The sequence below is a fragment of the Oryctolagus cuniculus genome, chromosome 4, assembly GCF_051225735.1.
Source record: "Oryctolagus cuniculus isolate XC-2025 breed Fujian yellow rabbit chromosome 4, ASM5122573v1, whole genome shotgun sequence".
Lineage (NCBI taxonomy): Eukaryota > Metazoa > Chordata > Mammalia > Lagomorpha > Leporidae > Oryctolagus > Oryctolagus cuniculus.
In genome coordinates this window covers 79773363-79799222 of record NC_142870.1, presented here as the reverse complement: position 1 = coordinate 79799222, position 25860 = coordinate 79773363, and the positions used below count along the sequence as shown (strand labels likewise).

The window sequence follows — 25860 nt, the reverse complement described above, 5'->3', positions numbered from 1 at the left end:
ACCACAGTTAATGTTTTGTTCCTAATTGTAACAGCTGTGAGGTCCTCAGTCCCCAGAACTGGTCCACCTAAGGTGTGATGCATTTGCTCTGGTGGGACTACGGTGGCCTGACATACAGTTGACTTAACTTTTGGGGGGATCAGCTTCAGAATCTGAGCATCTCCACACATATGTTCCAACTCTATCACCAGTACAGTTTAGATTCTCATAGGAAAGGGACTTTTTTGTTTGTTTCCAAAAGTTACAAATAAGGAAATAAGGCAGGTAATAGGATTCAGAGTTGTGTTTTGTTGCTGTTCCTTGTTCATCGAAGCCTGGCTTCAAATTACTGGGGCTGCATGGGCAGGTCTTGGGAGACTCAGAGGCTAGGCTGAAGGGGTGATCAGTGGAGTAACCAAGGGGCGATGGCTCCCTCCAAGGGCTCGCGCTGTGCTTTGAGGCTCCTTCCCCAGCAAGAAATCCACATCCCGGCTACTGAGGATCGGGTCTGTGGAGGGGAACTGAGCTCTGTCCACAGACAAATAGTGATGCTTTCAGCACAGGTCTTCCTGCGCCAAGTGCTTGTGGTCGTAACCGTAGTTGGATGCCACCCCGTGGGCCGAGACAGCATCACTCCCTGACCTCACAGGAAGTTGTCAGGAGGATTCTTCTAAGTCATTGGTGGCTTGCTTTGTACATGCTATTTGGGATCATGTAGCAAATTTTGATTTTGCTTCATCTGTACCCATTCTCCCTTGTCTCAGAGGAGGTATGTGCATAAGAGCTGCTGCTGCCACTACTTTGTAACCCAATCACCTTCATCCTTAAGAGGCTTCTGTGATGTCACCTGTACCTTCCCAGGGCTACGGTCTCCCACTTCTGGGTCCTCGGCTATGCACTGGTGAGCTGAGCCCTGCTGCTCCCTTCTGTGGGGCCTATTGGGTTTCAGGTGTTTGAGGGCCTAGGAAGCTTTCTGTTTCTAAACTCTAAGTGAATTCTTTGCTTGGAATTGACCTCTGTATTTTCCTCTTTCTTGAGAGCTGACCTGTCTCTGAATGAGTTACTGTGAGGTTCAGATGCCTCAGTAGTTAGATAAATGCTGAACATTCAACAGCTGCCAGCTGCTATCTCAGAGAAAGGTTCAGGCCCCAGGGAGGCCACGTGACTGCTGTATGTACCTATGTGTATAGTTGTCACTCTTCTAGTAGCCACTTTAAAAGCAGGCAGAGGGGCACGAATTTAGCACAGCAATTAAGACACTGCTTGGGATGCCCTCATCCCATATCGGACTTCCTGGTTTGAATCCTGGCTCTATTTCCAATCCAGCTTCCTGCTAATGCACACCCTGGGAGGCACCAGATGATGGCTCCAATACTTGGGTCCCTGCCACCCACATGGGAGGCTCCTGGCTTCAACTTGGCCCAACTCAGCTGTTGTGGGCATTGGGGGAATCAACCAATGGTTGGAAGACTTCTCCTGACCCCACCCCCCGGCCATGGGTAGGGGTGTGTGTGTGTGTGTGTGTCTGTGTCTGCCTTTCAAATAAATATTTTTAAAAGTAGAAACAGATGAAATTAATCTTAATAATTTATTTAACCAACATATCAGAAATACTATTTTTTTCAACATGTAATCAATATTTTCAAATTACTGAGATTTTTGCAGTCCTTTTTTTTTCCTACTGTCTTTAAAACCCAGTGTGTAATGTACACTCACAGTGCAGCTCAGTCTCACTCACCACATTCCAGGTGCCCCACTGCAACCTGTGGCTATGGCTACCACACTGGGAGGTGCAGGTCCCAGTCCTTGCGACTCAAGGTGAGCTCCAGGATCCAGCAGGGTCACTGAGCTTGTCCTAGATGCAGCATCGTGGGCCACAACCCAGACGTGTAGAAGCAGAATATGTATTCTAACAAGATCCTGCAGGGATTTATTTGAGTGTTAGGGCGAGAAGCACTGGCCTAGGGGTCATGCTCAGTCCCTACCAGTGGGGTTCAGATTTAGTTGGCCTAGGGTGGGACCTGGGCACTCCCCAGTGACTTACACACAGCCAGGCTGAAGAGGCACAGGGGCAGTGGGCTCTGGGGCCAGGATGCACCTTGTACCTTCAAGACCTTGGGAAGTCACTCAAATCCTGTGGGCCTGTTTCCTCCTCTGTATAGTGGCGGTGAAAGTAGTGTCTGCATCAAGGGTTGAAATGAGAACCAGAGACTGAGCTCGCAGCAGAAGCTCAGACCACAGCTGGCACAGAGTGAGCACTCAGGAGATAGAAGCTCTTACTCTTTCTGCTTCTCCTTGAAGGTCCGGGGTTACCCAGAGCCCCAGGTGACGTGGCACCGAAACGGGCAGCCCCTCCCCAGAGGGGGCCGCTTCCTGCAGGACCACGGTACCCGGGGGAACTTCAGCCTCGTGATCCACGCTGTCCAGGAGGAGGACAAGGGGAAGTACACCTGTGAGGCCAGCAACGGCAGCGGTGCCCGCCAGGTGACCGTGGAGCTGACGGTGGAAGGTGAGCTCCTGCCTCAGTACTGCAGCTCCGCCTCAGCCTCTCTTGAGAAATGGAGGAGCTCGGGGCCGGTGCTGTGGCCCAGTAGGTAGAGCCACTGCCTGCGACACTGGCATCTCATGTGGGTTATCAGGAACATCACCTGCGAGGACTGTGGAGGGAGGGTTGAGGTGGCTGGGGAAGGTTCCAGAAGGGGCAAGGTGCACTTCTCTCTGCCCTGTTTGCCTTGTTTCCCCACACCGTGGGAGGGCACACAGGCTGTTTCTCAGGCCGAATGCACATAGTTTGCGTGCTTTCCTTAAATTCTTTCATCGTGACTCACCTGTCTCAATGACCTCCAAATGCCATGGCAGAGCACTCCTGATGGACAGTGGCCCCGGCCAGGTCTCGGGAGGGACCTCAGCTCTGCTGTGCTGGTGCTGTGCTGTCCCCTACATTACCCACTTGTCAGTGCCCAGACTTTGAGCTGAGGCCTACAAATAACAATTACCCTGTCTCCTTTTCTGAGGTCCTGTTTGCAGCCAGGGGAATGCAGAGAGCGCTGAGTTATGCTTCAGAGGCTGAGGTCCTGGTCCTGACTTTTGCCATTCAGATGTATAACTTGAAACCTCCTGACCTCTGTTTCCACAGAGTTGAGGGTTTGGATTCAAGGTCTCCACAGCCTGCCCCAGTCCTCATTTGCTATGATCCATGTTAAAGAAAGGCTGGAGTGAGTAAGTCCTGGGTGGGTATATAAAACCTGGCTGATACGAAAACCTTCTCTGCCATCCCCATTGTTCAGGAAGTTGGATTTTATGGCTCAACCAAGTAGGTCCTGGCCCTTCAGGGAGGAGGAGGAGATAGGGCAGGAGGGCTTCAGAGGAAGGGGAGAAGACTCGGGCTCTTGATCCTGCTCTCTCCCCTTTGATATTAATTTGGGGGGACCCTGGCCCAGGCCATCCAAGATGCCACATGTCTTCAAGGCTGGAGGCCCTGGGTATGCACCAAAGGCTGCTTCCAGCTGCTGTGTGCTGTGGAGTCATCCAAAGAGCACAGGCCTGGAAGGATGCACTTCTCCCATGGATTTGTTGTTGACTGCGTCAGGCTAACCCAGACTTGTACACAGGGAAGCCAGCAGCCCTTCTGCCTTCTCTCCTGCTCTCTGTGGTGCGCTTGCTACTTGGAGAGAACAGAGAGAGACCCTAGGATTAAGAACACGAATCATACCTGAAGCCCTTCATGATCAAGTTTGGGAGGCCGTGTTGTGGGGTGGAACGAAACTCAAGTGGTCTTGGATTAAAATTAGTTCTATTACTTTTCTAACGGGGGAAATTGATCTTTCCGAGCCTTCTTTTCCTTTCTGTAAGTTGGAGCTCACGGCTGTCCCACGGGGTGGCGCAGGGAGAAGCACGGCCACTGGCGAATGGCTCCCAGCAGTCATCATAATTACTTGAACTTGCATCAGGGTCCTTGGATCTATGTACAGAGGGAAGCCTGCAAGTAGAAAGTGTCCTCACCTGACTGCCAATTCAGCAATCGGAACCAAGACACTTGCAGTGTCTCCTATGAGAACAAGTGCCTAAATGAGAGGACCACATGGCCACTCAGGGCCTTGCACACAGGAGCCAATCTTAGGCTGAGCCCCAGAAAAGGCTCCCTAAAGCTGGCTCTGGTACCCACCCACCTCCCGGGGGCAGGCCACTGAGGCCTGGTACAGAGCCAGAAAGAGGCACAGCACCCACCATCTGGGAGCTTCCTCTGATGCACAGGCCCCAGGCCTGTCCTTGGACATGGTGCTGTCTGACAAGAGATACAATGTGAGTCACACATGTATCATCAGTATCAACATTTTTTTAAAAATCAAATTAAATTAATTCTAATATGTTTTCTTTAACCCAATATATCCAATATGGGATGCAGGTGGTTAAACCAAGTGGTGGCCGCCGCCGTGGCTCAATAGGCTAATCCTCCGCCCTGCGGTGCCGGCACACCGGGTTCTAGTCCCAGTCGGGGCACCAGATTCTGTCCCGGTTGCCCCTCTTCCAGGCCAGCTCTCTGCTGTGGCAAGGGAGTGCAGTAGAGGATGGCCCAAGTGCTTGGGCCCTGCACCCCATGGGAGACCAGGAGAAGCACCTGGCTCCTGGCTTCGGATCAGCACGGTGTGCCGGCCGCAGCATGCCGGCCGCGGCGGCCACTGGAGGGTGAACCAACAGCAAAGGAAGACCTTTCTCTCTGTCTCTCTCTCTCACTGTCCACTCTGCCTGTCAAAAAAAAAAAAAGTGGTGACTTAATTGCTGTGTCAGCTCTCTCCAGAGTTATTCTTTTTTTTTTTTTTTTTTTTGGTCAGGTAGAGTTAGACAATGAGAGAGAGAGACAGAAAGAAAGGTCTTCCTTCCGTTGGTTCACCCCCAAAATGGCCACTACGGCCGGCGCTGCGCCAATCCAAAGCCAGGAGCCATGTGCTTCCTCCTGGTCTCCCATGCGGGTGCAGATGCTCAAGCATTTGGGCCATCCTCCACTGCCCTCCCAGGCCACAGCAGAGAGTTGGACTGGAAGAGGAGCAGCCGGGACTAGAACCCGGCGCCTATATGGGATGCCGGAACCGCAGGTGGAGGATTAACCAAGTGAGCCATGGCGCCGTCCCCTCCAGAGTTATTCTTAAAATTACCTTCCTGTTATTGCACTTGCCCATTGAGTGGCACCTGTACTGAAGATAGCAGCCAGATGACTGACATGTCATCAGACCTGCAAGGAGAGAGTGTCTCAAATTGGGTAAATTTTTTTTTTTCTTTCTAGCAAACTGATGTAAAATTAGCTTTGTGATTTAGGTGCTGCAGGGAACGCCCACTAGCTTAGCGTTGTCTGGGGAGTCCCAGTGGACAGGTGATCTAGAGAAGCAAGCGAGGCGCCCAGGGGCCTTGGCCTCTAGAAGACTCTAAGGGAAGTCTGTGATGTTCTCTCTTCCGAGTTACCTGCATTTCTCTAAAGAGGACTTAGTGAAGACAGCTGAGAGATCACTGGAAGCAATTACTGAACTATTCCTCCCTCCAAAATAAAACTTTGCGCCCATCCCTTTGAGCCCTAGGGTAGCATCTCTGACTACCCAGTAGGTGACTGCCTTACCTGTGAATGACCAGGTGGCCACTGTCTTCCACATGGTCCATATTTCATTTCCACCCCCTGGGGAAGCCTTGGTTCTTTAGTGCATGTATGGTGGGCATCCTTGGATGATGCCCTTAGCTGCTCCTTGTTACTGAGTCTCACAGCCAAGGGTAATGGAAGCACAGTCATTTCAGCCACAGTGACTGGCTCTGCAATTCCCTCTGCAGAGGTAGCAGGTGGAGAAGGAAGAGTTTGTGTAGGGCGAGACCATGTTGACATCACAGGCAACCCCTGGCAGAGGCCCCTTAGCATGTATGGCTGGGGCTATGGCTGCCCCTAAGGAGACACAGCGACAGGTGACAAGCCACCTCTCCTTAGGAAAGAGGGCGGCTGGGCAACTTTACTGCCCTCGGATGCTCCCCTCCCACTCCCGCATCAGACTGCACCAGGCTCTGCTGTTCTCAGGTGGCCGGACATCTCTCCATCCCCACTGCCATACCCGGGTCCTGGCTGCCATCTTTGCCACTTACTTGTTGCAGATGTGCCCACCTGGTCTCCTCACTGCCACTCACGCCCTAGTCCAGTTCCACAGAGCTGGGTGAAATACCTTTTTCAAACATTCACATGGGGGACGGCTGTTTAGTGCAGCGGGGTAAGCTGCCTCTCTGGAAGCTGGCATCCTAGATCAGCATGCAGGATCCAGTCTCTGCTGCTCTGCACTTCCCATCCAGCTCCCTGCAGGTGCCCGGGTCCCTTCCTCTCACGGGGGAGAACCAGGTGGAGTTCCTGGCTCCTGACTTTGGCCCAGCCCAGCCCTGGCTTATGCGGCATTTGGGAGAGTGAATCAGCAGATGGAAGATCCCTTTCTGTTTCTCCCTCTTGCTCTCTCACTCTGCCTTTCAAGTAGATGAAAATAAAGACTTTTTTTTTTAGCTTCATTTGGATTTTCTCACTCCCTCCCTTCAAATCCTCCAGAGATTTTCTGCTGCCTTTAAGTTGAAGCTCTACACCCTCACCGAGGCCCTGCCCGTGTGATTAGCACTTTACTTCTCCAGCCCCCTCCTTGCCTACCGAGTCCCAGCCTACAGCCCTTCTAGTTTTTTCAAGAATCAAGCCTGGTGGCCGATGTTATGGCATAGTGGGTTAAGCCGCTGCCTGCAAGGCTGGCATCCATGTGGGCACCATTCAAGTCCTGGCTGCTCCACTTCCAATCCAGCTTCCTGCAGATGTTCTTGGGAAAACAGCAGAAGATGGCCTAAGTGCTTGGGCCCCTGTACATGCATGGGAGACCTGGATGGAATTCCAGGCTCCTGGCTTCGGCCTAACCCAGACCTGGCCAGTTGCAGTCATTTGGGAAGTAAACCAGTGGATGATAAAATCTCTATTTCTATCTCTCCCTCTCTCTCTGTAACCTTGCCTTTCAAATAAATTAATTGATAATTAATAATAATAAAATTAATTAAAATAAAAATAATAATGAAAAATAAATTAATTGAGAATAAAAGAATTTGAGAACTGGGGTGAAAATTTGACCTAGCCATTGAGATACCATTAGGACACTCACATCCCATATCCAAGTGCCTGGGTTTGCATCTCAACCCCGCTCCTAATTCCACCTTCGTGTAGATGCACATCCTGGGAAGCACAAGTGATGGCTCAAGTACTTGGGCCCCTGTGATTCACAAGAGACCCAGATGGAGTTCCCAGCTCTTGGCTTTGGCTTGGCCATGACCTGGCTGTGTAGGCCTTTGGGGATTGAACCAGTAGATGGGAACTCTGTCTCCTTGCCTCTCAAATGCATTTTTAAATATTTGTTTTAATTCCAAGGCCTTTCTCACTTAGGACCTGAGCCCATGCTGCCCCCTCCCTCTCTACCTGGATTCTGCTCACTCTCTGGCATCCACTCAAACATCACTGCTGCTGGGGAGCCCTGCCTCACCTCTGAGTGGCTGGATTAGGCACTCTCCCTGCACACTCACCTCTTTACAGTTCTTTATGCTTGAATGTGTTTGTGTTCCAATTATTCAGTGTTTTTCTCCCTCGCTAGGTTGTAAACTCGATGAAGGCAAAATCTTGGATCTTCTGTCATTTACTGAATTCCCTGGTGCAGGGCAGGTCCCATAGTAGGTCTGACCCACAGTAGGAGTTCTGTAAATACAGGAAGAAGCTCGTGGAAAAATGGAATTAAAAGATGAGAGTATTTTGGTGCGAAAAAGCTCTGAAAAAAATTCACCCACACGAGAGGCATTCAAGAAGTTCCTAGAGACGCAAATCATGAAAACACTTGGCATGAATTTCACAAAGTTTTTGTACCAAATTAGTCTATCTTCTAATTCTATTTTTCTGTGCACTTTTCGAATTCCCATTATATTTGTCAGCTTGCTGTGTGGCTCTCTTTGGAACCTCTTCGGATTGAGTCCCTACTACAAATAAGGACGAAGCTTCATCAAGAAAGCCAAAGTATACAATGAAAGCTGCACTAAAACCTGCCCTTTGGAGAAAGGCAAGGATTGCCAAGAGGGGAGAAGACACACCTACTCACAGAGCTTCTATACAAACATTACCCACACTGAGCAATTTAAGGTTCAACTTTTTCCACTCCCTTCATTAAATATCAATGAGAAGCCCTGATGTCAGCATTTCTCCAGAGATGCCCAGATGGAGGGAGCCCCACCCTCCACAAGGCACTTAGGAGATCAGCGGGGCCCCTTTGGTTTCCCAGTGAGTAGGCAGTTGCTGGCATTTAGTAGGCGGGCACTAGGAGTGCACCAGGGGCTTTGTGACAGGAAGGCAAAAATTCCCCCCAGTTGCACACAGTCCTGCAGGAACAGAGATGCCACAAACACATGCACCAGAGATTCCTTAGTCCTCAGTAATACAAAAAAAAAAAAAAAAAAAATAGCATTCCCAAGTTACAAAATCAAGCCAAACAATTTAAGAAACAATTATTTTGGAGGTAGGAGCTTAAAAGAAATAAACCTTATAGCCTCAAATGTTCCAAAAAACTTAACTCTGAGCACATTTGTCCACTCAATGGGATGTAGCATTTCTAGCTATAGAAGCAATTACTTTCTATTTTTTTATATAAAGAATTATACAGACAGGGGAGGAGAGGCAGAGAGAGAGAGGTCTTCCATCCGCTGGTTCACTCCCCAATGGCTGCAATGGCCGGAGCGATGCCAATCTGAAGCCAGGAGCCAGGAGCTTCCTCCAGGTCTTCCCACATGGGTGCAGGGGCCCAAGGATTTGGGCCATCTTCTGTTGCTTTCCCAGGCCATAGCAGAGAGCTGGATCAGAAGTGGAGCAGCCGGGACTCAAACCGGTGTCCATATAGGATGCCAGCACTGCAAGCAGCAGCTTTACCTGCTACGCCACGGCACCAGCCCCCAAACAGTATTAAATTAGTGGAGATACAGAAAATGTAGGTGTCTCATTGAATTATATTGCCATCTTACATATTTTTTTAAAATTTGAGCTGTGATTTAGCTCACTTGATTTTTTTTAAAGATTTATTTATTTGAAATAGTTACACAGAGAAGGAGAGGCAGAGAGAGAGAGAGAGAGAGAGAGAAGGAGCAAGAGAGAGAGAGGTCTTCCATCCACTGGTTCACTCCCCAATTGGCCACAACGGCCAGAGCTGCACTGATCCAAATCCAGGAGCCAGGAGTTCTTCCTAGTCTCCCACACAGGTATAGGGGCCCAAATACCCAATATGGCCTTGCCCATTACGCCACAGCGCCGGACCCCTTACATATTTTAAAAAAATTTTAAGATATAGTGATAAACTAAAAAGATTAAATATTGAAGTTTCTTATTTGGGGTCCCAACTATTTGTTGCCCTAAAATACAGCTTCTCCATAGCCTCTTGTGGTTGCTCCTCTGTCAAACCCTTCCACTGAGTGAAGAAATGTTAGGATTTTAAGACGTTGATAAAGTTTCTGTGATGACTTTTTGACTCCTTGATCTCGTATCATAAAACAGAATTGTTTTGACACCACATTTATATTTTTTGTTTCATTTTCTCCACTTGAGTGATCTGTATCTTGTCACGCCATATGGTTTTTTTAAGTTATTTTCTTATTTCTTTTTAATATAATATCTCCTGTGTTATTCATCTTTTTTGTGTGTGTGTGTTATTCATCTTAATACTATTTTTTATTCCAGTATTCACCTGTATACCTGTACCCATTCATCTTCCTGTTCTACTTATATGGTGCATATTTTGGTTGTTCCTTTTTGGACCTAAACATGTCAGGAGTTTATACAAGCATCTGACCGCTTTGTTGTCCTCTGATGTCCCTGAGCATTTACGTATCAAGGTAGTCACACCTGAGTAGTTACATATTGGAAGAAGCATTGCAATAATTTACTTTCCTTCCACATCTCCTTATATTTTTCAGGCTTTACATCTGTTTTCTTTTTGAAGCTGTGCGTAGGGGTGATTAGTGATAAGCTTCAGTTCAGGCTGATGCAGGGGCATCACTAAATGCCTCACAGGGAGGAGTTTGGAATCATGGTTGAGACGCTGCTTGGGATGTTCACATCTCGCATCAGAGCACCTGGCTTTGAACCCCAGCTCCTCTCCCAGTTCCAGCTTTCTGCCAGCGCACACCCAGGCAGCAGCAGGTGATAGCTCAAGTGGTTGAGTCCTTACTGCCCTGTGGGAGACCTGGGTGGAGTTCCCAACTCCTGACTTTGGACTGGCCCAGCCCCAGGCTATTGCCTGAGTTTGAGGCATGAACTAGTGGATGCGGCACCTCTCTGCCCACACTTCCTTCTCTCCCTTTGTTCTGATAGAGAGCTGCTATGCCAAGCAATGCTTCAGAAACACTTCACAGTTGGCCATGGGTAGGGTGGCTGCTCCCCAGTTTGCCTGGACCCGTCCTGGTTTACTCCTGTTGTCCTGACCTGATTATTAATTGTGCCCCTTTTGGTAGTGGGAGTCCCTGTTTTGGTGATAAATTACATGACCATGCATTTTGGAAGCATTCCTCCCCCACCCCCTTAAAATCTTGATCACATTATTCACTTTGTGAGTGGTATATTCTGTTTGCATTCTTTCAATAGGCTTCAGCTTAAAAAAAAAAAAAAAAAGCCTAGACCTGCTTTTATCCCCTCTTTTGTTGAACTTTTCACTCCTGCAACCCCCAGCATTCTCCTTTGCTCATCCTTGAAACATCCGTGACTGCTAGAGCACCCTCAGTTTCTCAGCCCTTGCCTCTCCTCCACAACTCCATCCTCCTTCCTCAGTTCTCCTAACTCACCCTTCCAGTTTCGGCATTTCTAACTTGATCCCCTTTCCACTTATTTTTCCACGTAGCCTTCCTGTTCTGCCAGGTTTTCATACTTTTGCAAAATTAATTTTGCCTTATCTGACAATTTGCAGCTTCAATTCTTTTTCTTAAAATAGAGACCGCTGGTTTTGTTAGCCCAGAGTCTCTTTTTGTTTTGATGTAAGCTCTCCAGTGTTAACTCACATTAAAACAAGCATTCCTCAATTCCACTTTTAGCTGACTGCTTTGTGTGTTATCTTTGAATCATACCATAAATGTTCTCACCCTTTCTTTTGCTATTCTTTGGGGAAATGCCATATTTTTGCTTTTGTTTGTATTTTTAAAGAAACTAACTTTTGGATTAAGATGTTTAGATTTCAAGAGTTTTAAAACTGCTCAGTCTAATTTTTATTTTTTTACTATGGCAAACCACACATAAAACTAAGCATTTTAACCATGTTAAAGTATCTGCTTCAGCATCATTGAGTACATTCAGGGTGTTGTGCAACCACCCAGGACCTGTTCCTCGCTCCACGTGGAAGCCCCCTACCCACTGAGCTTGCCTTCCCATCCCTTCCTCCCCCAGCTCCCAGGCAGCTAATGGCCAGCTTCTCTCTCTGTGGATCTGCTGCTCCTGGACATTTCGTTATGAAAGGAATTCTAGAAAATGTAGTGTTTTGTGTCTGGCTACCTTCACTTAGCATATGAGGTTCATGCATGTTGTAGAATGTATCACTACCTCATTGCTTTTCACGGCTGAGTCATATTGTATTGTGTGAAAACACTTTGATATAATTTTCTTCAGGTCATTTTCCTAGGTTTGAGTATTTTACTTTACTTTTTACCCAATTCTGATCACAATCAAATCAGTAATTTTGTATGCTGCTCTTTTCGTAGAATGTATTTATTTACTTAAATTTTGGGGTACCTGTGCTATGCTAGATCTTGTTCCAGATACCTCTGATGAGTGAAAAAGAAGTTCTGGTAGGGATACAGTTTAGGGGTTGTCAGTGTATATAGGTCTTTAGAGCTCTGGGGCCGTCTTAGACTTGCTGGATGGGGGTAGAGCATGCTGAAGAAGGGGCCTGGGATGCAGCCCAGGGCACCCCAGCATGCAAAGGCCGAATATGGAAGGAGGGCGAGGGAAGACTGGCGGCCTGGGAAAAGCAGAAGAGAATGTGCTTCGAAGGGGAGTGGCCCTTGTCCAGTGTGCACACGCATCTGAGAGGGGAACGGAGGGCTGTTGTTAGACTGGAGCTGGGGGCGAGAAGGGATCGTAGCCCATTTGGAGTTTGCCTAGGAGCAAAGGAGATAATATCTTCACAGATTTCTGCATAATTTCATGCAGGATAAGGTGACTAGTTATATACTGTATTTAGCTACTTGCTGTCTTCCTCCTGGGTGGCATTTGCTGCATTTCCAGTTTTTGCTAATACAGATAAGACCTAAGTGAACAGCTTTGCAAACCCTCTTCACTGTCTAGCATCATTTCCTTCCGGGGGAGTCAGTCACAGAAGAGGGGTACTGGCCCAGGAGCAGAACCTTTTTCTCCAGAAGCAACAATCAAGCTTCTGCCCGTCACTTCTCAGACATGTTCCGGAAGGACTAGACACTGCACTTTCTCCAGCAAAGGCTGAAGGGCCTGTGGCATTTTGACATACAGGTTCTCCCTTGATCAGAGTTTGGCTTTTTTTTTTTCTTACTTTCTTCCATCTTTTTAAAGCCATACATACATAAGGAATACAATGTGATAATTTAATAGATGTAGTACAATGTGTTGTGATCAAATTAGGGTGGTTAGCATTGCCATCGCCTTAAACATTGGTCATTCCTTGGTGTTGGGAATCTTTGAACTCCTCTCTTACCATTTCGGAGAGCAGAGGATGGAATGACAAGCACCAAGTCTTGTTTACCCTGCTCAAAAGGAGTCACGTTAGACAGAAATGCCTGTGTGGCAGTCCCAGGCATTCTGAGCCGTGACTTTATGTGTGTCGTCCACAGAGGTCTGGTGAGCCTTAAAACGAGGACGGCTGCCCAGGGACACATGTGGTGGCCCTGCCTTGCTCCATCCTGTGCAGCTGTGCAAATGAGATTGGTGCTAGAGTTTAAGGAAGTTTATCCTTTTCCTGTAAACACCCTGCAAATTCCCCAGAGCAGCTGCCTGCTGATATCAGAGAATGACTTCCACCCTTCCCATGCCTGCCCTGGGTAGGGTTCTGTAAACACTCCCAGCTTGTCGCCAAAGAACAGCTTCCACGGTGATCACCCTCTCACAAACGTCCTCTCCTCGTCCTCCCCTTCCTCCAAACAAAAACAACAACAACAACACTACTTTATAGTTGCTTCCTAGACACATTATGAATCTGCTGTCCCCAGCTGGAGCGGTGGAATCTAAGGTGATGACCTAGCCGCCTTGCTGGGTTCCCTGTTTAACTGCTTCCTGCCCGGCAGGGCAGTGGCTCACCCGGGACCAGCAGTGCCCTGCCCAGGACTGGGGGTGCCCAGGTGGCAGCCCTGCAGACTCTGGGGAGGGACTGGCTCTGGCACAGCTCATCTCCACGCATCTTCCTGCTCCATTTGGGTTTGTTGTTGTTTGCTGGGCCACAGGGGAAAGTATGCAGTGTCGCTTGTGCCCACTGTGAATAGACACAGTGAGAGGTATGCCTGGGCATCTCCCTCTCTCCCTTGATGGGGTCATGTTCTGGAGTCACCCTGGGTCACCACAGGTAATCCACATGATGCAAGGCCTAGTGTGGCCCCTACCACCTCAGCAGAGGGGTCAAGTGTTCTAGAACCTGGCAGACCTAAGTGAAACCCTGCACTGTTCCTGGCTCTGTGTCTTTGCAAGGATTGCTTAACCTCTGAATCTTACTTTTCTCTGAACAATAGAAGGACAGTACAGTATCAGCCTCATTCAATTGTTGGACGTGCTACTGTACGTGGAGTGCCTCCGTGGCGCCCTGTGCTCACCAGGGCCAACTGTTGCCATCACTGTCCTGCCTCACCTCCATCCCTGTCTGACTGCCACTGCTTTCAGCTGGTGGCTCAGACCCAACTCTAACCTTCTGCTTCCTACTTGCAGGAGGTTTGGTGAAGAAGCATGGTCAGCCGGTTGCTTCCAAAACCTTGGGGTAAGTTCTAGGATGTCCAAGTCGTGGGGAGGTATGGTTTGGCTTTTCCTGCCAGCTGGGCCAGGATGCATCTAGGAGTGAGGCTTCTTGGGCATCCAGGCTACAATGGCTTGCGAGAGACGTTGTGTCACTCACACAGCACCTCTGACCATGATGGCAGTGGTCAGAAGATATAAGCAAGCGGACCCAGAAGAGGCAAGTAACAGTAGCTGCTATAATGGGCAAGCCCCAGATTCCACTGGCTCCGTAGGGAAGTTCTGTTCAGATCGACGTGAATAGCTGCAGAACCCTGCACGTTCTTTTCCAGGAACCCAGGCTTCCATTCTTTGGCTCAGTCACCTGCCAGGGCCTTGGAGCCTCTGCTGGACCCTCTGCTCATAACCAGCAGAGTGGGCAAGAGAGACAGAGTGGAGTATCTTGCAGGAGGGTTTTGGGGGTCCACTCCGGAAGCAGCACGTAGCACTTTGCTCACAGTCTGTTGGTCAAAACCCAGACCGCTGGGCCAGAGCTCAGTAGAAATCCGGTATACCTAACAAGGGAGTCTAGTCTTGAGCTCCAGCTGCAGGTCCTGGAGGTAGAAGAATGGGTTCTGCCATAGATTTTCCCAGAAGGGCCCTGAGGAAGTCTGATGCATAGAGTTGGCCGGGCCACCCTCTGATGGTTTGTGATCCCAGCCTGTGGGGTGTGACTTTGGTGGGGTAGAGGGAAGAGGACTGTGTTGCTGCCTTATCTGATTTCTTCCCAGGGACAGGTTTTCAGCCCCAGCAGTGGAGACCCGGCCTAGCATCTGGGGAGAGTGCCCGCCAAAGTTTGCTACCAAGCTGGGCCGAGCAGTGGTCAAAGAAGGGCAGATGGGACGGTTCTCCTGCAAGATCACTGGCCGGCCCCAGCCACAGGTCACCTGGCTGAAGGTGAGGCGTTCTGATTGCTCTGACCCTGAGCCAGGCCTGGAGGCCCTGCGAGTCCAGGCTCAGATTCTTCAGCTAGTGGAGTCTGTCTTTCCAGTCAGTTCCTCCCACTTTAGCCATGGGTGCCTCTGCAAGGTTCTCTGGGTGTTCAATAGCAATGGTCATTGTTGCCCCTTCCCTCTGTTGCTCAGACCACACAGTTCCTAGCATGATCACAAAGTCGCCTAAAAGTTTTTGAGTCAGGGAAGACCTGACACCTTAGGAGAGTGGATTTGAAATTACAGCCCTAGGTTTTAAAACACAGCTCGCTGCTTCAGAAAACCCCTGACCCTGGACAAGCCATCTCATCTGTTGGAAGCCTGGCTACCTCTCTGTGAGGCAGGAGTACCAGCTGCCCCAGCGTATCCTGGAGGCTCCATGTGGAGGTGCTCTATAAATCGTGCAGGGCTGAGTGAAGTGAAGGCGGAGGTGGCAGAGGAGGGGACATGGAGGCAGTGCGTGGGAGTAGATGTTCAGCCTGGCAGCCAGGAATCTTGGGGAACAGGAAGATCAAGGCCAGGGAGAATAGGTTCTTTGGAAATGGGTGTCAGGGGCTGGCATTGTGATATACCAGGTGAAGCTGCCGCATTGTAATGCTGGCATCGCTTATCAGAGTACTGATTCGAGACCCTGCTGCACCGCTGCCAATCCGGCTCCCTGCTAATGTGCCAGCTGATGATGGGTCAAGTACTCAGGTTCCTGACACACACATGGGAGACCTGGATTAAGCTCCTGGCTCCTGGTTTTCACCTGGCCCAGTCCCAGCTCTTGTGGCCATTTGGGGAGTAAATCAGTAGATGGAAGATCTTTCTCTCTGTCTCTCTCTGTTACTATGCCTTTTATATAAATAAATTTTTTTTTAAAAAATGGGTGATAGGATATGTTTTACCTATTTCCTAATTCTTCTGAATCCATAAAAAAGGACAAAGAGGCAAATAAAAACTAAAGTGATAAATATAGGGTTTCCTACCTCAAACTTGGGCTCCTTTGAAACACTTTCCAGAGCTGAACCGACTGCCACAGTACAACCATAAACCTCAGGTCAGGGTGATTAGATACCCAAGGACAGAGCCCAGAGCCCAGAGCCCAGAGCCCAGAGCAGAGGACTCTGCTGCCAGTCCTGACGTGTCTCCCACCATGGCTGGCAGGAGGCAGGAGGACAGTGCCAGTGGGTGAGCAGGCCTGTGTGTGACCACAGTGCCCCATTGCCATCCACAGGGAAACGTGCCACTGCAGCCGAGTGCCCGTGTGTCCATGTCTGAGAAGAATGGGATGCAAGTTCTGGAAATCCAGGAAGTCAGCCAGGACGACGTGGGAGTGTACACGTGCTTGGTGGTGAACGGGTCAGGGAAGGCATCCATGTCAGCTGAGCTCTTCCTCCAAGGTACCCTCTGGTCGGGGAGGGGCTGCTTGTCCGTCGTGAGCTTGTGTGTATACAGGTGGCATGCTTGCATATCCACCCCTCTCCCAGGGGCAGGGTCTTTAACCAGAAGAAAGGTGGGTGGCATACAGCGGCCCTGCAGGAAGATGCTATGAGCTGACCGCCACCTCCACTTGTGTCCCTACACTTGACCCTCAGTCCTTTATTGCTACGTAGTTCTCTATGTTTCTCTGGTTACCGATGTGCTAAGGTTTTGCCATCACCCCGAATTTAACTTGCCTGAAACATAATTCCTCATTGACCCTGTCCTCCCCATCAGGCATCCAGCCCGACCTGCCAGGGCTCCCCTGTGCCTTCTTGCCCTGACTCGACCTCAGCACCCACTTTGAGCCCCGCTTTAAGCACCAGCCTTTGTCATTCTTCCTTTGTGATCTCCCCGCTTGCATCTTCTCTTCAGAGCCCTTCCAGTTCCTCCAGGTCCAGCGTGGGGAAGCTGGAGCATGCAGATGGGGGTGCAGCCGGAGCCTGGAGGGGTAGGGCTCTGGGATCTGCCAGGGAAGTGACTTTCGCCCCTACCTCCTCCTTTCTTCCCCTCTCTCTGCTGTGATTCTTCTCTTCTGCATCTCCTTCCTAAATCAGAAACTTCCTCCTCTTCTCTTTTTTTGGTCTTAGTGTTTTTCACAGCCCACAGGAAGACAGCAATGTAGAACCTGCATATGTAAATTAACATATTTAGCTGAACCGAGTTTCCTGAGACACTTCTGACCCACACTACACACGGTGCACACTGATGCTCTCTGTTCTATTCATCCACTGAAACGAGAGCTCTGTCCTGACTGCAAACGTCAACTCTGTGACCCACTTAGGGGTCAAGACCTGCTATCCTGATGCACTTACTGACAAAATGAGATGCTGGCTGGGGTTTGCTTTGGGAATACTCAAAAACAAAGCAAAAGGGGGATCAGCAGGATGGGCAGAAGGTTGCTGTTCCCTTTGTCTTTTTCCTTGGAGATGACTTTCAGCATTTATTATACCTGTCTCTGTACTGTTATATATTTTGAAGTTTTCCATAACAAATTTCAGAAATGAATATGGCAGGGAAAAACTAGGAATCATGTATGCTCAAGCTCCAGGTGTTTGTAAAACATATTACTCACATCTGTCCAAGAAGAACACTTTGGGTAACAGGACCCAAGCATGGGTTAAGGTGTCCGGGTCTGACATCTTCAGAAGGTGTTTAATTTTGTTTGTCCCCTTTGTTGCTGGTTTGTTTGGTGGGCAGAGACACAGCCACTGTTAAAAGGCCAAAGAAGATGATCCCTGCTACTGATCACTGCATCTGTTCACGGTGGGGCACAAGCGACACTGCATACTTCCCCTGTGGCCCAGCAGACAACAACAAACCCAGACAGAGCAGGACAGATGTGTGGAGATGAGCTGTGCCAGAGCCAGGGCAGGGAGGGCCTTATCAGAGCAGCCAAGTTCAGCACCAAGAAATCAGGAAGGGGGTGGCAGCAGGGCGGGGTCCCAGAGATGGGGGTTGGGCTGGGGTTAGGGATGCTTGGGAAGCCAGAACTGGGAAGTAAATGAAAGGAACTGCTGCCTGGTGGTCTCCACTAACCATCTGTCTTCCCCGCCCTCTCCTCCAGGTGTGGACAAGGCCAACAGGTAGGTCTCGGCTCTATCCTTGTCATACTTTCCAGCCTGCAGCGTCCCTCGAGAAAAGGCGGCCATGGAGAAATTAATTCCCGGGGTCATCGTGTTGGGAAGGAGAGCCGGTTGTTTTAGCCGGGGTGTTCTGGTCGGTTCTCCCAAGGAACGGGCAGTCCAGGCTCATGCTGGGATTGCTGTTGCCATTCGAGGGGCTTGGAAACCCAATGCCGCCATCTTTCTCAGGATCTTGGCGTTGTCACCACAGTTAGCCATCCTTAGCCAGGAGCTCTGCTCTGTTCTGCTCTGTTCTGGCTCCTGGCCAGAACCCCTTGCCCAGTCAGCCCTGTTCACTAGGTGCTCCCTCTGCCGTGCTGAGGCTCCGAGCCGGCTGCCGAGTCTGCAGGCGGGAGCAGACAGCCTGGTGTCGGGAAGGGCGTTGAATCCGTGGTGCGCATACCTCCGAGGAAGAGGAACAGAGAGGCGCTCGCCGGTGGAGGGTCAGGGGTGGCTTTTCTGAAACCTTGAGCTTGGAGCTCAGCAGTGTCAGCTGGTGAAGAAAAGCTCAGGACGCAGGTGTTTCCCAGCAGAGGGGGCTGGCGAGTGAAAGCCCTGGAGGTGGGGGGCCCAGAAAAGCCCCCGTGAGCCTGCAGCTGGGCAGGCAGCAGAGCAGTGTCTGGTGAGGGCCCAGGGGCAGAAAGCAGCTCCCAGAGGGGCATTCTTGCAGGTCCTCTTGAGAGCTCCTGTTGTCCTCATCAGAAAGCTGCAGGAGGTCCTCGAACTTGAAATGGCGCCATCCAGTTTACGTCCAAAAGGCCGACTGTGGTTGCCGCATGGGAAGCAGTTTGGAGAGGACCAGAGTCAACACAGAAAATGGCTGGGGGCTCGAACTGGAGAAGTGTAGCCCACATGGGGCCTGGGATGGGTGCAGCACAGGCAGGCTTGAACAGCAGCTGCTGCTGGGGCTTGGGAACCTGGCAAACTGCGAGGACTCTGCCCCCACTCACTATAACTCGTGGGCTTTTGTGACCCTGGGGATCCATGCTCGTGGCGAGTCGTGTTCGCGAGTAAACAGATGATGATCACGCCACTCTTCCTTCTCCACCCTCCCCACCCAGCAGGTCATCTGTGAGTGGGACAAAGGCCTGCAGTTCAGACATCAGGAGGGAGGTGACCAATGGAATCTCAAAGGGGCTGAAACTGGACAGCCTGGAGACTGCGGCCGAAAGAAGGAACTGCCTCAGTCCCCAGAGCGGTGGCCCTCCGGCCTGGGCCACGGCCAGCCAGCCTCAGGCCCTGAGGGAGTGTGAGCTGGAGCCGGGCAGGGACCCAGCCCAGAGGATCCTGCAGAAGACTTCTAGTGCCATCACCCTGCAGCCCACAAGGGTGCAGCCAGAACCGAGGGCACCTGTCTCGGGGGCTCTCTCTCCTTCTGGAGAAGAGAGGTCAAGGCTAGCGGCGCCCGGTCCAGCCACCCTCCCCACCAGGCAGTCTGGCCCGGGAAGTCAAGATGTCGTGAGCAAGGTTGCCACCAGGAGATCCCCCATGGACAGCCAGAGGGAGTCAACAGTCCCCAAATTTGAGAGCAAGCCCCAAAGCCAGGAGGTCATTGAAGATCAAACAGTCAAGTTCAAATGCGAGGGTGAGTAGAGCTAAGGTTGCAGGTTCCCAAAAGGTAGCCTCTGGGTGGTCGTTCCCTTCCTGCCACACACAGCTGACTTGCACCTCCTGTACCCATCTTCCAATCCATCCCTTTGAACTGGGTCCCCTGGGAAGCCACCTTCAAGAGGACACAGCCTAAAAATGTTCCCTGTCCTGTGGAGACACCCAGCAGTGGCCCGGCCAGTTGTTCTTTGTTGCAAAAAGAGCATTAACCCTGGGCCCTTACTCATACCACCTGAATGGAAAAATCCCTCGTATCACCACCATCCTCCTCTCATCTCCCTTTTCCTGACCTGTGGAGGTCTGACCATCACCCTTGGATGAGGATAGTCCCAAATGTCCATGGAAAATGGTGTTAAAATGTTAAGTTTATGTTGGTGCAAAACAACTTTGAAATCCATACATTCGAGGGCTCTTCAAAAAGCTCATGAAAAGTGCAAATTATGGAAAAGTAAGGGGCCAGCGCTGTGGCACAGTAGGTTAAAGCCCTGGCCTGCAATGCCAGCATCCCATATGGGTGCCGGTTCAAGTCCCAGCTACTCCACTTCCAATCCAGCTCTCTGCTATGGGCTGGAAAAACAGTGGAAGATGGCCCAAATCCTTGGGCCCCTGCACCTGCATGGGAAACCACAGAGACTCCTGGCTCCAGATCAGCTCAGCTCTGGCCATTGCAGTCATTTGGGGAGTGAACTAGCGATGAAAGACCTCACTCGCTCGCTCTCCCGCTCTACTTCTCTCTGCAACTTTGTCTTTCCAATAAATAAAATGAATCTTAAAAAGAAAAAGTGATTCAGGCATTTAAAATGCTTTTGCACCAAAACAAACTTACCTTTTTCTTCCGTTTTCCCATAGATTTTCTGAGTCTGCCTTGTGTTTCTCCTGCTAAGGCCCTTGCTCTGTCTTAGGGCGTGCACTCTTGAGGGGTACAGGGCTGAGGGGTGAGAAGTGGGGGGCAGCTTCAGAGTAGACAGAGCCCCTCCCCCCAGGTCAAGCCCTCCCCACGTCTCGGTTTGTTCCTTGGGGAAGGGGAGCTCATGTTCTTCCCCTGGCCCTGTAGTTTCAGGGATCCCAAAACCTGAAGTGGCCTGGTTCCTGGACGGTGTCCCCATGAGGAGACGAGAAGGCATCGTGGAGATTTTTGAGGACGAGGGATCCCATTACCTCTGCCTGCCAAGAGCCCAGGCGAGGGACGGGGGGAAGTACAGCTGCACAGCTTCCAATCCCCATGGCCAGGCGTCCTGCAACTGGACCCTCCTGGTGCACCGTGAGTCCACCCTGCACCCACCTGGGAGGCCCTGCGGGAGGGCCAGCCGTGGGCTGCCTGTGGGTTGCAGGTAGTTCACCTACAGCCCCTCACCCCTGGTCTGCAGCAGAAGCATCATCCCCACCCACGTGCCAAGGCCAAGTGCATTCCCCCAGCCCAGTGAATTTTCATCAGGAGTTCATATCAGGATCATACCCAGGCCCCACCCCCAGTCAGCTGGAAGCTACCTTTTTAGGTTCCTCGGCTGTCCAAGCAGTGCCGGGACTCAAGCGCTGTAACCAGAGAGAGCTGAACGTTCACCAAACATATGGGCAGAGAGTCATGTGAGATGACGGGGAGCCGCTTCACTGATGGCCGTTGTTACCTGCTGGTAAAAGGAAGGCCTGCTCATTGTGGGAATTTTAAACAATATACCACCTTATGACTCAGAAGTACTTGAATGGTTTTTAAGCAAAATCAGCACTGGGCTGCTTGTATTCTGCTTTCTATCCTAATTTGCTCATGTAACATAAACATCTTTCCATGTTAATGAATGTTCTTTGAATGCCCATTTAATATTGCATAAGAATGGATGTATCTAACTTAGGCATGTTCTTATGTATTGGGTATTTCAATTTCTGGTTTTTTCACTGTTAATAAGAAAATTGTGATAAATATCTCTCCATAAATTTTCCCCCTTTCTTTAAATGCATTTAGAAACATATTAAATAATTTTAGAAAAACATATTAAATAATCCTGTAGGGGTAGAATCAGCAAATCACATGCTGTTGGAAACTCTGTGTAACAAATAGACATTGCCTCCTTTAATTTTTTCAACAAATAAATAATTACAGTAAAGGGACCTTGTGTGGATCCTTATGGAGACTATTTTTTTATTTTTTTTTAAAGATTATTTTATTTTACTTGAAAGACAGAGTTACAGAGAGGTAGAGACAGAGAGGTAGAGACAGAGAGAAAGGTCTTCCATCTGCTGGTTCACTCCCCAGATGGCCACAACGGCTGGAGCTGCACCGATCTGAAGCCAGGAGCCAGGAGCTTCTTCCAGGTCTCCCACGTGGGTGCAGGGGCCCAAGGACTTGGACCTTCTTGGACTGCTTTCCTAGGCCATAGCAGAGAGCTGAATCAAAAGAGGAGCAGCCGGCACTAGAACCGGCGCCCATATGGGATGCTGGTGCTTCAGGCCAGGGCTTTAACCCACTACGCCCCAGCGCCGGCCTATGGAAACAATTTTAAAAGATTTTTATGAGAATATCACGAAAGTATGGATAAGATATCTGATACAAAGGAATGCGTACTATTTTATAAATGTGATGGCAATCTTGTGACCTTTTTTAAAGCTTACCTATTTTAGAGATACAGACCGAGTTATTTACTTGTGGAATGGTTTTATTTATGATGTTTTCCTTAGAAATCCTGGGTAGGAGGTTGGCACAGGAATTAACATTGCCAAATTAAAATGCCAAATTAAAATTTGGCACTTAGGGGGCTGGCATTGTGGCAAAGCAGGGAAAGCTAACACCTGCAGTGCCAGCCAGCTGCTCCACTTCTGATCTAGCTCTCTGCTAATGCACCTGGGAAAAACAGCAGAGGATGTCCCAAGTTTTTGGGCCCCTGCACCCACATGGGAGACCTGGATAAAGCTCCCTCTCCCTCTCTGTAACTCTGCTTTTCAGTAAAATAAATAAATAAATCTTAAAAACAAAACAAAAAAAAAAAAAAAACAGCACTTGGAATGCCCACATCTCATGTCAGGGTTGCCTGGGTTCAGGTCCCAGCTTCCTGCCTGTGTGCACACACTGGTAGGTAGCAGGTAATGGCTCAAGTAGTTGAGTCCCTGCTACCCACTCAGGATTCCCAGATTGAATTTCTGACTTCCAGCTTTAACTCCTGGCTGTTGCAGAAATTTGGGAAGTAAACCAGAAGATGAGAGATCAATTTCTATTTACTGTTGATTACTTGCGGTTGGGATTCTGACTGTGTTCATGAACTCCTGGGCAAGGGACATTATCCACGCACTTGGAAGCGGAGGTACCTGTAGACAGAGTTCTGTCTCGTACTCCAGGCCAGGGCTCTGTGTGGCAGGAGGCAGACAAGCGGTGTCACGTCCATGGTAGGCGGGTGATATACCCAGAAAGCCATGGCTTCCTCTTCTGCAAGTCTTGTAGGCCGCCGCTAACGTCTTGGGGCAGCTCATCTCAGGGAGACTCCCCATCTTACTTTGTTCTGTGTGGCAGCTGTATTGAGGCGTGATTCATGTGATGTGAAGTCCATCTTTATGGCTGAATCACATTCATTGTATGCAGTCACACGTCTTGTTTATCCACGCATCAGTTGGTGGACACCCGGAATGTGTGCACTTTCTAGCTTGTGAAGAGTTGCTGTGAACACTGTGTACAAGGCCTTTTTGAACAGTAGCTTTCAGTCTTGAATGTGCATAACTCTGTGTGGAACTATTGGGTCACATGGTGAGTCCCTGTTTAACCTGTTGGGGAACTGACAGCTGCATCCTACGGGGGCTGTACCATTTTACGTCCACCTAAGCGATGTACAGGCATCCTAGTTTCCTCACATCTTTGCCAATGCTTGCTATTTTCTGTCTTTTAATTCTAACAATCCACAATCATTTCATTGTGATTTTGATTTGCATTTCTCTGATGACTAATGATGTCGGGCATCATTTCATATGCTTATTGGCCATTTGTATATCTTCTTTGGACTTGGCCCGTATTTTAATTGGGTCATTTGTGGTTTTGTAAAATTATTATTTTTGAGTTGTAAAAGTTCTTTATATTTTCTGGATACCAATCCTCATATTTAGAATTTGAAATTATTTTCTCCCATTGTGTAAAGTCTGGATTAATTTTTCTGTGTGGCCAATGAACTAATGATTAGATGGAGATTTCTTTAAATGCCTTAGGCCAGTACATCTCCTGCCTTTGCCGAAGGCTTCTATCTGTGTACTGTAGCAAGTTGTCAATGCTCCAACTGGCAGCTTACAAGCCGGCCTTAACCTTTACTTCCTGCTTGCACAGAGCTCCCAGGTCAGCCAGAGGTGAGAGAGAAAAACCCCACGGCTTCCGTGGGCATGCACACGGCCCTGCACATGCACACGGCCATCTAGGCTCCCAGGAGCGTGTTGGGGCTTTTCAAAGCCCTGGGCATCTTATGTCTCAAGTTTTCCTTTTAAGCTTTTTAAAGATTATTTATTTATTTGAAAGGCAGAGTGATAGAGAGAGAGGGAGAAAGAGTGGGAGGGTGAGTGTGTATGTGTGTGTGGGAGAGAGAGAAAGAGGGAGGAGGAGAATGGGGGTGAGGGGAAGGAGATATCTTTTAGCCACTGGTTCACTCTCCAAATGACTGCAAAGGCCAGGGCTAGTTCAGGCCAAAGGATCCCAGCAGCTCCATCGGGTCTCCCATGTGGGTAGCAGGGGCCCAAGCACTTAGGCTGTCCTCCACTGCTTTCCCGGGCACGTCAGCAGAGTGCTGGGTCAGAAGTGGAGTAGCCAAACCAGCCCTCCGATATGGGGTGCCAGCTTAGCTCATGGTGCCCCAGTGCTGGCCCCCGTTTTAGGACTGTGGTCAGACTCTCGTTAACCCTGACTGATATCACTGCTGCAGTTAGCCGTGACGTTCAACAACTGCCACAGATTATTTTGTTCAAACACGTTGGAGGTAGGACTGTTCTTCTAGAGCTGACTCTGGGTCAGGGCAGATACAGGCAGCCCTGAAAGTGGAAGTAAAGAAGGAACTCCCAGAAAGGTCGAACTGTGACAGCTCCCCTGGGGATGGCATTCACTCAGGAGCTCAGAACCCCTTCCAGCTGCTGCTCGGCACTGGTCCCAGGGTTGCTGTTGATCTTCAGAGCCACTGCAGAGCCTGGGTGAACGGAAGGGAGCCTCAGAGCTTGCTCTTCTTACTACCTGGGCCTCATGCTGAGTTCTGGCCATTGTTGTCTTCAAATGAATATTCTTCCAAATGTTGCAAGCCCTTGATTCTATTTGCAAGTATTCTGGTTGCTCTTTTTTTTTTTTTTGAGAGAGAGAGAGAGGAACAGCCAGCCAGAGAGAGCTCCTATCTGCTGCTTCACTTCCTCAAATGCACACAAGGACCATGGCTTGACTTAGCTAAAGCCAGGAGCTGGGAACTCAATCCAAGTTTCTCTTGTAGGTGGCAGGGACCCAACTAATTGAGCCATCACCTGCCACCTCCCAGGGTCTGCATTGTCAGGAAGCTGGGCTCAGGAACCAGAGCCAGAGACCAGTTAACTCTGATGTGGGATGCAGGCCCCTTAACTGGCATCTTAACGGCTAGGCCAAAAGCCTGCCACTCTTGTGGCTTTTATGAGTAGGTTTTCAGAGGTCTTTCATCTACTGTTCCAGAAGCGCTCCTCCACTCCCTCTCTTCTTTGCAGACACAGGGTGTTCTAAACTCCTCCAGCCTCCCACAAAATCCCCCCATTCACTCTTGGTAGAAGCCTGGGCCGAGAGGCAGGCCATCCAACATGTGCTCTTCCAGCTTCGCCCACAGCCCTTTCTCCCTGTTTGCCCTCTGTGCAGAAAAGCCATCAGTCACTCCCATCCCTTAGCAAGAGGCCTCTTTTGCCTCCATACAAGCTCAGTGTGGACTTCCCTAAGCTGAGGAAGGAGATAAATCTCCCTTCCACTTGTCAGCCCCTCAGACCCCTACTTTGTCTTTCCCCTTTCCTCGCCCCAGACTGCCCTTGGCCGTGTGCCCAGCCTCACAGGATAACGAGAGCTCACGCTCATGCTCACTGAGGGCATTCTCTGGCCAGGCTTTGTGCTAAATGCTCTGCTTACATTGTTTCTTCTAGGCATCCAACAACCTTAGGGGAAAGGTGTAGTTGCACCCATTTTCCAGGTGAGAAGACTGAGCTACAGTAAGGTTAAGTGACTCGTCCAAGGTCGCATGCCTTGTAAAAGAGAGTCTATTTCCCACCCACGTCAGCTGGCAGGAAAGCCCAAAGG

The 25860-nt window shown here is 49.8% G+C and overlaps 1 protein-coding gene across 7 annotated transcripts in view; it reads left to right on the top strand.

The window, feature by feature from the left end:
- Positions 1 to 25860, top strand: part of MYLK (myosin light chain kinase) — a 214543-nt gene that overhangs the window by 82816 nt on the left and 105867 nt on the right. For 4 of the 7 annotated variants that reach the window (XM_089331822.1, XM_070072211.2, XM_070072210.2 and 1 more), the window contains exons 3-9: positions 2281 to 2488; positions 13922 to 13970; positions 14716 to 14881; positions 16136 to 16301; positions 17948 to 17966; positions 19067 to 19590; positions 20668 to 20874. In XM_089331822.1, coding sequence (XP_089187948.1) covers positions 2281 to 2488; positions 13922 to 13970; positions 14716 to 14881; positions 16136 to 16301; positions 17948 to 17966; positions 19067 to 19590; positions 20668 to 20874 — 1339 coding nt within the window. The remainder of the gene's footprint in view (positions 1 to 2280; positions 2489 to 13921; positions 13971 to 14715; positions 14882 to 16135; positions 16302 to 17947; positions 17967 to 19066; positions 19591 to 20667; positions 20875 to 25860) is intronic. The other 3 variants (XM_089331821.1, XM_089331824.1, XM_089331823.1) reach the window with 3 other exon arrangements.